The 18190-nt window shown below is 34.6% G+C and overlaps 1 protein-coding gene across 1 annotated transcript; it reads left to right on the top strand.

Annotated features, from left to right (window-relative positions):
- Positions 1 to 7787: 7787 nt before the first annotated feature.
- Positions 7788 to 8951, top strand: LOC120195209. Its single transcript, XM_039197285.1, has one exon. The coding sequence runs from the start codon at positions 7788 to 7790 to the stop codon at positions 8949 to 8951; it is 1164 nt and encodes a 387-aa protein (XP_039053216.1).
- The last annotated feature ends 9239 nt before the right edge of the window (positions 8952 to 18190 follow it).

Below are 18190 nucleotides of genomic sequence, written 5' to 3' on the forward strand. Positions count from 1 at the left end.
TGTGTTTATCCCTGTTTTACAACGTCTTCATTGGCTTCTCGTCGAGCTTTAGCTCCCATCCCTGAAGACAATGGTATATGACAACATGTTGAATTACATACCATTGTCTGATTTGAGAAATATTATTTGTAAGGGATGGAGCGCTCATTTGGCTAAATACTTGGATGCGATTGATTATTGGACTAATTCTGGAAACAAGAAGCCAAAGAAGTTCAAAGTTTATAATGATCAGAGACGAGACCGTGCCACAACAAACGCAGGGAGCCAGAGGGGATTGTGGTCCTCTCGTATGCATGTGCTTGGAACGTTTGACGACAGGAAGTAAACAGTTTCTATCTCCCACAGATAGAGATAGAGGTGTAGTAGACTTGTGGTTTTGGCATTTTATGGCTAGAGCGATATATGCGAGACGCTGCCTACCTGCATCCGCGTGCTGAAAGTGTGCATAAACAACATAAATTGGTAAGTTTGAGCAAGTGTTGTTAACATATATACTCTTTGTTGGTTTGAAAATGTTTGGTTAAGTACCTAGATAATTTGATGTTTGTTGGTTTTAGATGTGTAGAAAGTGTTGTTTGAGCAAATGTTTGGTTTCTGCAGGTTAATCCTGATCCTGAAGTGAGCTGCGTGAAATTGATGTATTTGTGCATAAACAATTGTCTGCGTGAAATTGATGTATTTGTAAAAGTTGATTTGTAAAGTTGATTTGTTTAATTGATGAGGAAATAAGAATTATTTTTTGCTTGTTTAATTGATTTGTAAAAGTTAATTTGTAAAAGTTGATTTGTTTAATTGATGTGTAAATAATTCTTATTTTTTGCTTGTTTAATTGATTTTAAAAGTTGATTTGTTGTTTTAAATTTCAATCTGCAATATGTTAAAGGCAAAAAAGACATGTTGAATGTACACTTTCGCAACGCAAAAGTCAAATTCTCGTTGCGATGGTTGCGAAAGCCAAATTCGCAACGTGAAAGCCAAATTCGCAACGTGAAATCCAAATTCGCAACGAGAAAGTCAACTTCGCGTTGCGATTTTCACGTTTCGAATTTGACTTTCGTAACAATCGCAAAGCGAATTTGACTTTCACGTTGTGAATTTGACTTTCGCAACAATCGCAACAAAAAATCTGATAAGTGATAACAACTGGATAGATCATAGCAATGTTCAAACTCAAGTTACTAATGAATGTCTAACTGAAATGTATGCATTCACACATAAAATACACATAATACAACGTTTGCATTTAAAAATCACCTAAGTTAATAAGTTCCAAAAGGTGAAGCCAGTTGTGATTGGGATTTTGATTTTGATTGTGATTGATTTCCTTTTGCTTGGCACCATATGAGCTTTATATTTTAATGAGGATCCATATTTTGGTAGAGGAAAAGATGATTGTGATGGTACTGGTGATCCAAGGTCAACCTTGTATGACCACTTTCCTTGCACCGACTACATGTCGATATCCTCTTCTCTTTACCCTTAGACGGTATACGATCGTGATTTTTTGGTCGGCCAGGTAGCCTTCTGTCCATGACTGGTGGCAAAACTGTTTGTAAGTCATCTGGTATATCCCACTCAGAAGGATGTGGAATAGGGTAGACAATCTCGGCATAAGTCTGTCGATATACTTCTGTAGTGTAGCAATCCATAACGTATGCGCTTGAATCATCTTGGTTTAGATGAAGAGCAACTTTTATAACATGGTCAAACGAATAACCAGATGTTTTGTCATTTCATACAACTACACGTCTTTGCATTTAGATCGATAAGCCCATTTAAGTTATTATTCAATACTTCAAACAAAGTGTTTGAACATGATTCAACTCTCCATGACGTTGACTTCACAACACGTTTTGTTATCTTTTTTTCAGTTCATGGTGTAACACGACGTTCCAATGTTCCTGTAAATTTAAATAAATAATACTTACTAAAATATATGATAAGTTACGAATTTAAAGAAATAATACATGCATGGTTTCTTTTCTTGTAGTACCACTGTTGAATAGAGGCTCGAAAAAAACTCCATTAACATAGTAATGTGTAATTTCCAGGAATAACGACTTAGAGCGTTGATTGATTCTGCACTATTAGACGTCATGAAACCATATCTTGCTCCAAGTTGATGTACTCTTGACCATCTTTCAAACCCTGACATCTTCTAGTGTTTGAGCACATTAAGGCAAAACACGTCTTAAACGATTTATATGCTTATTAAAATCCACTTCCCGATAAGCTTTTACAGCCTTCCAGTATGTCCATTTGTGATTTTTTATACCAGCAGACATTGATTTTAGATTTATGTACAAATAAACACCACAAAGTCCATGAAAAAGCATCTAGGAAACACCTTCTAGCAACGTTGTCAATTGAGTTTGTCCTATCGGATATGATTGTCAGATTGCTAATATGACTTATGTAATCCCTAAGATGCCCCATAAACCATGTCCATAAATCAGAGGTTTCAGATTTTCCAACCCCGTAAGCTATTGTCAGTATCCCATTGTTAGCATCTTGGCTACTGCTAATAAGTTTACTCCAAGGTATCGACCTTTCAAATGTGCTCCGTCAACTATAATAATTGGGCGCATGCAAGTAATAAACGAACGAATCTACAAAATAATATACACAAGACATAATCATTTAAATGTGATATGCATGTAACTAACAAAAATGAGTCAACAAAATTATATTGATTTACTAACCGCAGCACCAATGGCAATAAATAGCAACTCAAAGCGTCAATCTCTATCTGTTTTGATATGAGTTACCGACCCAGGATTTTTCAGCTTTAAATTATGACAATAAGCTGGTAGTTGGGCAAACGATGCTTCTGGGGACCCCCTCAACAATTCCAAGGCATAACATTTGGCTCTCCAAGCTTGAGAATATGAGATACTAATCTTGAACCGAGCATTCATGTCAGTCATAATTTCATGTCCCCGATATACCCTACCATTCAAAAACATTAACTCAGCCAGAAAACCACCCAACACCTTTTTGTTTGTCTGTCTATGGTGAGGAAAAACTTGGGTTCTTGAACATGTATGTTTATCAATAAAAGTCCTAACTTGAAACATTTCACAATCTTTTATCCTCTTTGCAATCATACGCCACGTACAGTTTTTGTCAATTATACACTTTGTTTCGAAAAGATCTTTGCTTGATTTGTTAACTTTTAGTTGATAGCCATCTTCCACACATTTCGTATACAAAGCTATCTTCAAGTCTTCCATTGTATCAAAACAATCATCTTTCTTGATACGAATAACTTTTGTGTAACAATCAACTGCTATCTTTACCAACTCTTCTTCCGGTATCTGAAGTAATTCTGGCATATTCCAATTATACTCCCGTGGTATTTTCTTCTTTTTCTTTTCTTTGAGGACTTCTTCTTCTTCTTTTTCTTCTTCAGGGTTATATGAATTACAGAATGGATGCTCAACATGTTCATTTACAATCGTAACTTCCTCCTCATTATTATCAACAACATCTTCCTCGGAAACAGCTATTTCATCATCAAAATTCGGGTATTGACCAATATCAAAATCATTACACGCAGGGTCTGTTTCTTCTTCTGAAACATCATCAAAATCCGAGTATTGACCAATATCAAAGTCCGGGTATTGACCAATATCAAATTTCAAATATTAACTAGTACTCGCAATTTTTAATGTTGGCTCATAATCGTCTAACTGGTCAATACAAAAACCAAATTTGGTGCTGAAAGTTGATTGGGATTTGGATTAGGAAAAGGTTGTGGGTTTTGAGATTGTGTTTGATATTGTATTTGGTATTGGAAATGTGGTGAAACAAAATTTTCTTGGTGATGAAATTGTGGTGGAACCATTAAATTTTGAGGCTGATAACAACGTTGTACATTGTGAGCACTATAAACTAGGGTTGAAGAACTTAGTTGATTACTACCCACTACTGACTAAACTTCACTACTTCTAGGTTCAACAACATACAATGTAACATCATCTTCTTGCGAAACACTAATGTAAGCAATGAATCGTTCAACATCTTCATTGTCGGTTAACAAATAAACTTTACCTTTTCTCTGATAAGATAGCCTAAATCCACTTAGAGGCTTTAAATTCAATTTCTTTGCAACATGTAACATTAGAGTTTCATAAGTTAACTTTTTTAATGACAATTTTAGTTGAAGATTCATGGGTAAAGGCATATATTGTAAAACACCATGAACATTCTCCCATGACCCTCCAAAACACAAATCTATCTAGACATAATCAACATTAGATGATTTCATTCTACAAATTGTAAATTAATTTACTAAACAAACGAGCTATAAACTACATATCATCACTAACTTAGAGAAAAACATACCTATATTAAGTTGATAGTTGATAATTTGGAAGAGAAATCATTGAAAAATTATATAAAAAAAATTAGAGATGAGGAAGGATGTCGTCGGTTATAGGAACGGATATCGCCAGAAAGAGTGATAGATGGAGATGGAATGAGTTGCGATTTAGGGATTTAGGTTATGAATTGTTGCTGTTGCGTAGTTATATACCCAAAACATTTGTGTTGCGAAACTAAAACCCGTTGCAAAATTAAAATTCGTGTTGCGAATTCGAAAATCGAGTTGCTACAACAAAATTCGCGTTGCAAATTCAAAATCGAGTTGCGAATTCAGTGTTGCGGATTTGTAAATCGCAATGCGAATTTGGAAATCGCGATTTATATATTCGCGTTGCGAATTTGTTGGTCATTTTCGTAAATCCAAAAAAAGTTGGTTAAAATCTTATATCAATTCACTGCCCTCCACAGTGGCTTCCAAGAAACCAACTTTATCTTTATATATAGGAACAAACAGGGGGAATCATTCAACCTGCAAACATTTCTAAAAAATAAATTCAAAAAAGAATGTCTTTGTTCATTAGTTGCGAAGTTATTATAATTTGTTAAAATAAAACAAAGAATCCAAACGTGGCCCCTCGTAGATTTAATAACAGCAGTCGCTGAGATGCTTTGTATGAATAACCAATTTCCTAGCAGGTGCCCTTTTGCTTGTAGTTCTATGTCAATTAGTTAAACTTTAGCAATTTGAGATGAAATTAAAGATACTGTGACCAACATCAGCCAAAGCAAGGGGAAAAGAATACCAGATATTGAGGGTCATATATCGCTTAACCAAGAGGCATTACGGGTATATTGTTTTCGTGGTTAGTTAAATTTAAGGGTAAACTACAGAAATAGGCGCCAAACTTTTAGGGTACTTGTACTTAGTCACTGATTTTTTCAAATTTATAATATAACTACTAATTTTTTTAATTCGCTTTCATTACGATCTTTTATGTTAACATAAATATTGAGATGGCATGTTAGAGTCTTCATCTTTTAAAAAAAAACTCTAAGTTTCTCAAACTAATTGTGTCACACCCCAAAAATTTATTTGAAATTTATTTAAACTTAATTAATTGTTTTTCCAGACTAAACTACAATTTTTTAAAAACCTTCTGAGCTAAATTCAAAAGTTTGGGAAATTTGGGGATCAATCCTGTAATTTACCCATCCTCATCTGTCAGCTAAAAAAAGAGTTAGGGGTTGACCAGAGTTAAACCCTTGATATAGGGTATGACCGGCCATGCTCTTACCGACCAGCCTAGGCCCTATTTATGTTTAAAATATTAAAATAGATATTTTGTTTATTTTGTTTTCGGGTTTTAAATTACCCAAACCAGAACCCCCCGTGTTTCAACCTCAGTTTTGTTCCCCAAATTATAACCCTAGATGTCGTCTCTCCTCCACAATTTCCTTCGATCCGGCCGCCAATACCGCGCTTCGTTGCCACCGGTCGAACCAACATCCTCCGACGAACCCAACCCGTTCGTTAGCTCACCAATATCTATCACCGTTTTGTCGAATCGAGAGAAGAATCCAACGCCGAAACCCCTCGCAGCTTCGTTTTTTTCGACGATTCCGGCCACCTCGCTCATCAATCTGCCTCACCGCCCAAGCATCGGAATCCCCAGCTCCGTGCGACCAAAACCCGACCGGTTTTATACCGAAAATAGTCCCGTCGTCGACCGTCGTCTTGGGTAAGCTTCGGTTATATTTCAGAAATTTTTGGCATGGTTTTGGCTGTTATTTGGTTTTATCTTGATTGTAATATATGAGTGCTTGAACAGAGAGTAATCGGTAGCCGGAACTGTCCTCGTCCCCATTGTCACGCGTCGTCGTGTGCACGTGGGGCTTGTCCCCAGCTCCTCCTCCTCCTCCTCCTCCTCCTCCTCCTCCTCCTCCTCCTCCTCCTCCTCCTCCTCCTCCTCCTCCTCCTCCCCTCCTCCTCCTCCTCCTCCTCCTCCTCCTCCTCCTCCTCCCCTCCTCCTCCTCCTCCTCCTCCTCCTCCTCCTCCTCCTCCTCCGCCTCCTCCTCCTCCTCCTCCTCTCCTCCTCCTCCTCCTCCTCCTCCTCCTCCTCCTCCTCCTCCTCCTCCTCCTCCTCCTCCTCCCTCCTCCTCCTCCTCCTCCTCCTCCTCCTCCTCCTCCTCCTCCTCCTCCTCCTCCTCCTCCTCCTCCTCCTCCTCCTCCTCCTCCTCCTCCTCCTCCTCCTCCTCCCTCCTCCTCCTCCTCCTCCTCCTCCTCCTCCCCTCCTCCTCCTCCTCCTCCTCCTCCTCCTCCTCCTCCTCCTCCTCCTCCTCCTCCTCCGCCTCCTCCTCCTCCTCCTCCTCCTCCTCCTCCTCCTCTCCTCCTCCTCCTCCTCCTCCTCCTCCTCTACTATCTCTTGTCCCCTTCATTATTTTCTAGGAAAAGGTTGTTAGGATTTTTTTATTTCTAATCCCTAATTTATTCTTATAGATGATGACTTCTTTATTATTTTCCATGTCACTTCCAACTAGTTACTTGTGGGATTTTTTTAAATGATCATGTCACGTATTTGTTAAGGGTTAACGACAGCTAACGAAGAAGGACTAAAACTGAATAAAACGATAACATAAGGGACCATTTACTCTTAATTTTTAAATTGATGATCAAAGTCGATCATAACAAAAACAAAGGGGACTATCTGCATAGTTTACCTTTTTTATATTAAACCTTATATATATAGTTTAATATGTTAATATTTATATATGTTTTATTCGCATAAAATTATTTTTAAAATAATATTCAACCTATTAAAATTTTATTTTATAATTTAAATTTAAAATTCAATGTGACACATACTTTTCTTACATTGACATTAATGTAGCAAACAGCATATATTAGTATTAAACCAACCCCCTCTCTCCATCTCATTCACTTCGAGTTTGACCCGTTGCCAGCCACCGCCACCTCTTCTCTCTTGTCCAATGTCTACCCCACCCCGCACTATCTTGCAAGTATTTTCTTAGTGCAGAATAATTTTTTTATGAGAGATCCTCTCTCTTCCATCTTTTCTTTCATTAAAGAAAAACCCACAAAGCTTAAATAACCTTTCTTCTCCCTTCATTTCTCTCTTTTCCTGCTCTGAAAACCCTAATTCAGATCATCTTTTAAGATGAGTAGTCGACAACAGCAAGAAGAGAAAAAGAAAAGCTTGCTTTTCGTGTCTGGAAAGTATAATAGAAAGCTGGTTTTCTTCTTTGAGTGAAAGAACAAGAGGGAAGATCAAGTTCGATATCAGGGGAAAAGGGGAAGCGTTAAGAATATATGGCAACTTCTCAAGCTGTTGTTTTAGAATCATTCATCTCTTACCTACTTTTTCAGTTTCTTCATAATTACCTTTAACCTTTTTTTAATTCTTGTTGCCTTTTCAAAGAGATTATAATCGGAGCTTTTCTCCATGGATTCTGGTAACAGTAGTAGCATGCAGTCTTCAAGCGGCGGTGGTGATGACGAGTATGACTCAGTCTCGAGGCCTGAGTCAGTCCCAGTTTTTTTTAGCAGTTCAGGCCATTTTCATCCCTTATCAAATCAACACCCTTCACTCGTCGTCCACCACCAAGATCAGCCGTTCACTTTCTTTGATCCTTCTGCAAATTATCTCAACAATCCTTTCTCTCTATCTCCGACGAACAACTCGCTGCTGAATTTTGACGGGGTTAGACCTCGGATGAGCCTAAGATCTGAACCCAACACCATTGACCTCGGTCACCTATCGAGCCAGTCTATATTAGGCTCACATTGTCTTAATCAAGGTCCATTCCCGGGCTCATCGTTGGTGCAACCTAGGTCAGTTCATGAAAATGGTGTAAGAACTTCAACACAATCTGATCAAACCACAAGTGCTGTAAAGAACCCCAAGAAGAGGACAAGAGCATCAAGGAGAGCACCGACAACAGTTCTCAGCACCGACACAACGAATTTTAGAGCAATGGTGCAAGAATTCACCGGCATCCCAGCACCACCGTTTGCGGGCTCGTCGTATTCTCGAAGACTTGACCTTTTCATATCTGGCTCAGCCTCACGGTTCAGTCATTTGGAACCATTGGGTTCTTCTCTCTACCCTATACGTCCCTCGGCTAAAAGGGTCCAGACGACTCCATTCGCATCCTCGTCTTCTCCTTCATTGTTAAACGATCCCTTACTTGCTGCTGCTAATACAAGCACCACCACCATTGCCAATGCATTCAATCCTAGTTCCAGTAACTATCAAATTCCTTCAGATGTAGGCTTACTAAAGCAGCCTCATATTTCCAACTTTCAGAACCAGAGCCAAACCCTATTGCTCCAGTCCTTCCTAGACCCGCCTCCTCCTTTACACCCATCTCTCGGTTTGCCTGGTTTCGGTGTGAAGTCCCAGGGAAGCTCGGCCATTGATGAATTGGGGTTTCGCCATGGTAATGCAAGCCTCGGTAGCTTACAAAATCATTTAACACCAGAAGCTGAACGTTCAAGGAACGAGCGCAACTGGAGTGATCATGGTGTTCGACTAAACGATGGACTGGAAAACGTTTCTTCAAGAGCAGAAGGTACTGTTGGTTCATGGATTTGTCCTGCAGAGTAGAAATTACCGATCACCTACTACTAAACTTAATTTGCAGAAATACTGTCATGCAGAAGAAGAACTAGTAGAAGGGTTTCTTTTCTTATTTTTCTTTTGTTCATTTTAGAGAATAATTAATTCATAATTCCATCATCATACTTATCTTCTGTCAGACACATTTTATATGATATTATCGTCCTTTATTGGGATTAAACACTTACTAAGATATACAGTGGTGCCATTTAATTTAATTTATTATGTGTTTCAAACACTCGGGTGGAGAACTCAACTGCAACATCTATGTACGATGAGGAACAAGGAAACCTCTTTCCTCGTACATTGCCTAGTGGGAGAAACTAAATAGGTCGGTGCTGTTAATAAAAATAAAGACCCCTTTTTTATTTTCTATTCCTTAAATTCCCCCCAACTTATTAAATAATCTCCAATTGGTTGGTAAACTTATTAAATATTTTTTAATGATAAAAAATAATACTATTTTTAAAAAAAATCAAATTTAAACAGTTATATCAAACCATCGATAGAATATATATTATTAAACAAAGTAAATAAATATTATTTTATAATTATCCTAAACTATTTCAAAAGAATTTTCCAATGCCCGGTGGTTCTTACTTACCCATTTCCCCGAGTGCTTCAAAATCTCTTGGGAGCTGCTTAATCTTATTATGTGACTAAAGTGGAAGAGAGAGGACCTTCCCTGGCCCTTCTCACGGCCTTTATTTTTTAACCTATTCAACTTCTAGTAGTTGCAATAAAAATAAATAAATAAATAAAGATAAGGTTTTTTTCTAGTTAATTTATTTTATGTACAATGCCAATAATTCCTCAAAATTTCTCTTTTTGAGTATTTTTTTTTTTGTTAACTTATAGTACTCTTCAAATAATTTCTTCGTTGAACAAAAATTTGATAATATTCTTCACACATAACCCCAAATCAAATACTAAAAGTTTTAATTTTATGGTGATTAATATGATCTTTTGTAGTTAATTAATACGATTAGTTATTATTCCACCATTTTCTTTATGTTTATTTACCTTAAATTTTTAACTATAATATTTGATTTAATTGATTTTTACAATCATCCTAAGAAATAACATTTTATGACATACCCAAAAGGAATAAAGTAACAGTTAGTCTTTAAGCTTGCTTTTTTTAAACTAGGTCCCTGAATTTTTTTATTCATATTAATCCTTAAACTTGAATTGGTCATTTTATGATATTATAGCATGATATTGTACCATATAGTATAATATTAAAGTACCATAGTATTAAATAAAAGAAATATTTTTTTAAAATTAACGTAGATAAAAAAGGTTTAATGATCAAATTGAGAAAAATATTGAGTTAAGGGATTATATATTACTTTATCCCTTCACTAAAGAAATAGGGGAAGGGGAGGAGAGAGTGCGCGGAGTGATCGACTGCAAGATTGAAGCAATCTACACCTTACCTGCCGCAATCATAAACCACAAGTTAAAATATAGCTTCCTACTACTACTACCACTACTACTACTACTACTACTATTATTATTATTATTATTATTATATTATTATTATTATTATTATTATTATTATTATTATTATTATTATTATTATTATTATTATTATTATTATTATTATTATTATTATTATTGTCCTTCGTTTTGATTTTAAGTTTGATTAAATATCCTAAATCATTCTCTTAAATTATTATTAGTTTTAAAGGCAGCTGCCGTTCACGTTAAGATATACTCTAATTAACGATCAAAACTGTAGGGTTGCGTATGTATAAGGCAACTTTAATATATTGTAGGTGATCTTTTCTTGATTTTGCTAATGCTATATCAGGAAATAAAAGTTAGGAATAGGTTCACAGGATGATGGAAGGTATGGTGACATCCTCTGTGAATTTTAAATTTTTATATATTTTAAATATTTTTCATTGATAGTTTAATTTTACATCTTTTTAAAATTTATAATTTAAGTTTTTAAATTTTTAATATACAATTTATTAAGTTTATACTCTTGATATTAAATTTTATGTCCGACCTATGCTCATAGTGATGGTATTTGGGAGGTTATATATGCAGTAAAAACTAGCATGTGATGTTCACAATAATTTGTTTATGAATTAGATTCCTTGCATCTAATTAGAGTAATTGGAGATGGATTACAATTGATGAAATGCAATAAAGTCAATGATAATTAATTATTTTCTTTCTTTTCATAATTTGATCGGTTGTCCAAGATTTTGAACCACATGCTAGATCCTTGTAGCCTATTCATTGGACTATACAAAGAGATGTACATTATCTGTGGCCGTATATGAACGAGGAGAGAGAGAGAGTTTGGGGTTAAATTGAAATCTTTTGTGAATCATGTTAAAAGCTTGGGGTAATGATTAAACATGAGAATTTGTGAGATGGGTAAGACAAAGAGGGTACAAACAAGGATGGGTCATGAGAAATTGGTCGTTTTTTAGAAAATTTTAAATTATTATACATTTTATATCTTTTTAGTTTTATTAATAACTTATTTTTTTCTTTAAAATTTTATAAATTAGTTAATAATATAAAATAATGCCACCGTCCTAGGAGTAAATAATGAGACTATTAAGACAAAGAAGACATTATAACAAGTGAAGGGGGATGATTGTTACCAATATGGGAATTTGAGAGGGGAAAATGTTGGTAATGACATGTGATATTTTCTCTTTTGGAATCATGGTGGCCCACGCCGCACAATAATCTGGTTTCTAGTAATCATGATTGTTTTCAGATCTCTCTCTCCTCCCAGTCATGTGAGACAGACTGCACTTTCATCCTCGGTTTGTAAAAAATATCAGAAATAACAAATCTCGTTTTCATTAAATAAAGGGCTAATGTGGAACTAATTAATTTTTGAAGGGACTAGAACTACGATTTTACAATTAATAGGATGCGTAAGAACAAGATTAGTTAAACAGTGAAATAACAGATGCTGAAAGAAGAATTAAAAAGTATAATATATACAAAAAGGTCCTTTCAAGGTTTTCAGCTATGATAATGAGGGTGTTGAAGCATCCTTTTTTTTTACTAGGGTTGTGTTTTATGTTTGTAAGTTAAAGTGTACGTAAGCAGTGATGGCAGTACATGGCAACCTCACGCAATTCGGTCGTCTCTGAAGACTAGGAGCTGGAGAGAATAATAATAAACAAGCCATAGTGAATTAGACTGCCAATGATGCAATCCTACACAACATTGGGGTTAACAAAGAAAAATAAGCATTTACTTTGACATTTATTTTGAATTGGGGGATAAAATGGATGATTAATTTGTCCTTAAGACTTAAACAAAGATATATTAATGACTTCTACAATAAAAGAGAGTAATTTTTTTAAAGGATTTATATTCGAATAATTACGTTTGTAAAGTATATATCTTTGATGATAAAACTATAAGTGTTTAAAAAATTGGATGATCATTTGAGTACTTTACTCATTATTCTATATAACAACTGACCACAAAATATATTTCATTATATACTTACAGATAGGGATCAAACCAACATATGAATTTATTTAAATCTATCTAAGAATGCAGAGGGGGGAGCAGTGACCACACTACAAGTAGAAGCAAATGGTGTAGCTAAAAAGGGAAAGGGGGGTTGGGAATGGCATCCTAGTCACTACTCAGGTCGGTATCATAGTGCAGTTAGGTAGCCCACCACAGAATAAAGTCCTTAGCTTCTACCCAACACTAGCAAACCTTGTTTACCACTACCAACCCATTCACATTCAATTCTTCAATTTTTAAGAAACACAGATGGTGAAACCCATCAAACGATACATCCGATAGAAGTAATGTTTATAGATTTTGAGTTCGAACAATTATATTTGTAGAGTGTGAGTATAATGTTAATAGATTAAAAAAATGTGAAAGAAAACACATGGTGCGGTACAATAACCCAAGAATTATGAATTTTACGTGTTTGCATCTATAAAGATTTACAAGCTATTTCATTTTGAAAATACATTCAGAAAATCCGGTTTACTTTGAAAATAAAGTTGATGAACTGATGCTGCTGGATCTGAGAGTTCAGCACATTCAAACCTGAAAACATATATTCTAGAAAAGTACTGATAGGCAGCGTTCCATGCAGTGCAGAATATTTTTGTATGTCCGAGTCTGAGACGAACCAGCTCATGGCCCTGCTATATTGTTCACACTGCAAATACATGCCAAAGGTTAAGGACAAGTTAGTAGTCAACAGTTATGATGTTCTCAAGTCTTTAATGTGCACTACATTTGATTCAAACCGAATTAATTTACTCAAATCAAAATTAATTAGGTTATTTAATAAATTATATCATGTTATTATATATGCTTTTACATGTTTCGCATTTGAACATCGGTTTCATGATTATTTTCTCATGAAAAATTAAGTTGTGATTTTGTATCTTATTTTTAAGGGTAAACTACATAATTGGTCACTTTCGTTTGAGTTTTATACACTTTTCCTTACTAAATTCAAAAAACATAATATTTGATCACTTTTATTTTGTTTTAATTCAGTTGTCGTCTCTGAAGGTTTGATGCAGGGGGATCCGAGACAGATGATGCTGAGCTTTCAGATTGCATCTTGATGGCGCTGAGATACCATGAATTGGCAGATCAGCGCAAAGGCAGGAATTGATTGTGACATGTTCCTCATTGGGGTCGTTTTGAGTATGTTTCAGTCTTTTGGCCATAACTTTAGCTATAGGTGTCAGAATCGCGCATAAGACCCCAATCCGGAAAGCTCTTTTCGACGCGCACGCTCTCCACATCGAGCCATGCTCTATGTGGCCTTTTTTTCAACCTCAAATTCTGCCGTTTTCCCCTCCGAATCACTAGATTTATATATTTTTTACTATTTATGGTAATATTTCGATTATCAATTAGGAAGTCAATTTAAATCCGATTTAGGCCGGATTTTTTGGAGATTGCTTATTTTATTTCAAATTTCAATTTAGAGTGATTTTCGGGATTTTGCTATTTTTGGCAAAATTCGAATAAAGACGATTTTTGGCTATAACAGTCCGGCTTGTGGACTGATTTTGGCATTTTTTGAATTTATAATATTTTATTAAACCCTAGAGACTTTTTTTTCTCTGGTTTTTTGGGGCGAATTTTCTCTTGTGAATCATCTGTTGGAGCGCTTGCAGGATAATCACTATTCTGTCTGGCGTCAAAGTTAACGATCGTTAAACCTTTAACGGTTTGCTGATGTGGCACGATATATATATAAAATTAAAATTACATCATTTTCACGTAGATAATACGTTGATTAAGTTTTGGTCATTTTCCTTTCATATTTGAACACTTTTGCTCACCAAATTCAAAGAAACATAAGTTTTGGTCACTTACATTATTGTTTTATTAATTTTTTGTAGTTTATGTTATTGTTTTATTAAGGCTTGGTCACTTAAATTATTATTTTATTAAATTTTGGTCACTTAAATTATTGTTTTATTAAGTTTTGGCCACTTGGACATTGAATGTTGTTAGTTTAATGACGTGACCCAAGAGTAAAATGATTTAATTTTTATTTTAACCCCTAAACTTTAGACAAAATGCTGATTATGAGTCTTTTTGTAAATTCAAATTAGTTTAGGGACAACATTTCAATTACCCATTTTTTTAATATTTTTCTCCCTAGCCCCTAATATTTGCTCATCTTCTCTCCACTTTTTCTTCAGGCATCTATGCTCCATTGCAATAGCCTTCTTATTTGTAATTATTAGTTATAATTTTATGAAGTCAAATTAGGCGAGTTCTTAGTTGTAAGAAAAGATATAAAAAAGAAGTAATGAAGATTATGAAAAATGCAGAGAATAACTCATTAAAACTCTGAAAAGAAATCATCACCACGGTGACGCCACCACCTTGAGTAGAGAAAACTAGAGCTTTTTCAACGGAGGCGTTATTTATGACAAAGTAACAGGTTTCCATCTCCGATGCGTTTTTCACCAACAAAATCCTCGTGATGCAAAAGATCGTCGATAACTTTCATCACATCCAAACGTGATCGACCTCCATGATGTTTACGAAGATCAAACCGACATTCACTTAGTGTTGAAGCACTGCTTGGTGGTGAGTTATTTGATCGAGTCGTCATGAAAATGATGTACTCGAAAGCTGACACGGTGGTGGTGGTGCGACAAATCGCGCAGGCCATAGGTGTTAGCATTTATTCAGAAGGTGAACATTGTTCGTAGGGATCTAGAATCAAAAAATTGTTCGTTCTTAGCAAAAATAATGACTCGACATTGAAGATAATGGATTTTGGATTGAGTTCAATGGATAGATTCACATATCCAATTATCAAGTTATTTGGATCCATTGATTATGTTTCACATGAGGCGCTTTCTTAAAGGAAAACCACCACAAAAAGTGATATCCGGTTATCGGGTTATTTAGATCCATTGATTTGTCTTCTTGTTCCTTGTTAGATTTAGTATTCTGTAAATCTTTGAAAATTGAATTTTAGTTTGTATAATTGAGATTCCCAACTTCATTTTATCTCTAGATATATACCCTCTTATTTTTCTCTGAACTTGTGGTGTTATTATTTGTTATCATAAGTTGGAAATCTTGCATTATTCTTGAAATGCAACATGAGTCATTTCCTTTGGTGATTTGAAGATGAACAATAATGGGGTAGGGAATAAAACATATTAAAAATTGATAAATTGAAATGTTGTCCTTAAATTAATTTGAATCTACAAAAGACTCATAATTAGTATTTTGTCTAATGTGTATGGGTTAAATAAAAATTAAACCATTTTACTAACAAACCACATCATTAAACTAACAACATTGAATGTCCAAGTGAACAAAACTTAATAAATGATAACGTAAGTGACCAAAAAATGATGATTATTATATTTATTTTTTGCATTCAACAAATCAATATTTTGGTATGCAACAACGAGGACAACTCAATGGCATGAGTCAATAAATAGAACATTGAAAACTTGGTTGAACAAAAAGGTAATGTTGTATTGATTTGTTGAGAATTATTATAAACAACATCAATCTTTAAGATGGAAAGCATGTCATCAAGACTACAAAACAAGTAATGAACAACCTTGTTGTGATAGAGTGATGTCAACTTTAAAATGTAATGCAACCCAGGTATATACAAGAAATACTTTTGCTACACTATGCAAGGAAATGGAATACAAGGGTTATTATTTGGTTAAAAAAATGGAAGCATGAGTTTCAGACATGTGTTATTTGTTAGAGCGTATTGAGAAGGAGAAGTTGTATCTTGTACTGAAAGATACCACTCATGATACCATGTATTGTTGTTGTATGAAGTTGGAGTCCGTTGGCTTTCCATGTCGTCATATGTTTGTCGTGTAGAAATATGAAAAGACAAAAGAGATACCTCAAGGATGTATAATGAAATGATGTACTATTTATGTGAAGAAAGATGTTTGATTAGAAAGTAAGAATGCAAATTTTAAGGATAATAATCCAACAACAATTCAAGTTAGGCATCCGACTCTAGTCTCTCATTGTATGACTATATATCAATGTGCGTCACAAACATTCAAAACTTTCAATGAGGATAAATATAAATTTTAAAAATTTAGTCTTAAATTGCAAACAGTGAAAGTGCGATGTAAAAAGAGAACCGATACAACTAGAGAGACTATTAGAATTGGCGACCTTATAGTTCTTGAAACATGAAGAGGAAAATCAAATAGAACAAAGCGATAAGCTTCATCGTCCAACCAAACACATGTTTTATATGATGAAGATGTCAAGTTCGATTGGAGATGTTTTGTAATAAGCATAAGCATATTCAAGAATTTTCCAATAATCAAGGTATTTGCTATTAAATTTACGGTGTTTTGTGTGAATAATTTTTTTTGAAATAATCAAGCTAGTCAATAAATTTTGATCAAGTCCATTCAAAATACATAATATATCAAGAGTATTGGTACACATTCAGTCCAATATGGTACAGCACCCGTGAAAATCCAAGTAATAGGTTAAAGTACCGATACTTTGTGGATACCAATAATCTATAATTATTGTCATATTCCAGTATGCTTGTAGGGTATCGATAAGCAGATGATATCGATACGCAGATGATATCGATACACTGAACAACCTTGAAAATCCAAGAAGCTTAAAAGTATCTATACCATTGAGGTATCAGTACTGTATAATTCAAGTCATTTTCTACTATATAATTATGGTATCGATATGTGTAGTGTACCAGTACCTTTGTAAAAGGCGTACTGATACTCGGTCTTACTGTATTAATACACGCAAGCTTTTTACCTATAAATACCCTCTTATTTGATTTTTACCCAAATTATATCACTCTAACCCTAAGAATGCAAGTTTCTCTCTAAAATCCACCCAATTATCACTCAAAATTAGATATCCTTCACCGTTTTTGTACGGCTTTCAATAGATTTCATTTCCAAATAGAAAATCGTGCATACCCATCACATATTTGTCATTTTCCGTAGGTATTATTTCCTTTCTTATTTAATTTTCTCCACTATGCTATTTTTTATTGGTTTTTGGATTCTTGACTGAATATTTTTAGGTTTATAGGGTTTAGGTTGAATGTATAAGTTTAATTTAATCGAATATAATATTTTGATGTAGGTTTTTTACGTCTACACTTAAAATCTAAAATAAATTGAAATGGATGATTATTTGTACAATGTATGTTGTTTTTGCAGGAATTTGATTTCAAAATGGCACCAAAATCGAAACTTAGATTCAATTGATGAAAGTCTTAACATCTTGGAGTATTCGGTTCAGCTCCTTCATGATGATGATGAGGACGATATTGATGGCGACGATGATGCACCAGAGACTTAGATTTATTCTATGGATTATTTTGGATTGGATCTGTTGGAATATTTATTGCTTTATATTTATGGACCTTGGAATACTATTTTGAAAACTGTTTAAATTTATTTAAGAATATGTATTCGGCTTGAATATGTATTCAGCTTTTTTTAAAATTGTTTAAATTTATTTTAATTTGCTCCAAATTTTCAAATGTTATTTGATTGAAAAAAATGAAGTGACAAAGACGAAAGATTAACAACACGAGATCAATGCTTAGTTAATTGTAGCACACCTTTTGTTTGTTATAGTAAACTAATGATGACAAATTAATCAAATTTTAACTACGCCAAACCGAGTATACATTTAGGGTATAGTGGACAACCTTGGAAATCCAAGAAACATCAAAAGTATCG

This window comes from Hibiscus syriacus, unplaced genomic scaffold (assembly GCF_006381635.1).
Source record: "Hibiscus syriacus cultivar Baekdansim isolate YM2019G1 unplaced genomic scaffold, ASM638163v2 tig00117010_pilon, whole genome shotgun sequence".
NCBI classification, from domain to species: Eukaryota; Viridiplantae; Streptophyta; class Magnoliopsida; order Malvales; family Malvaceae; genus Hibiscus; species Hibiscus syriacus.

Bases quoted from the DNA above. Each gene is read 5' to 3' on its own strand.
- LOC120195209 (XM_039197285.1), top strand. From the start codon at position 7,788: ATGGATTCTGGTAACAGTAGTAGCATGCAGTCTTCAAGCGGCGGTGGT.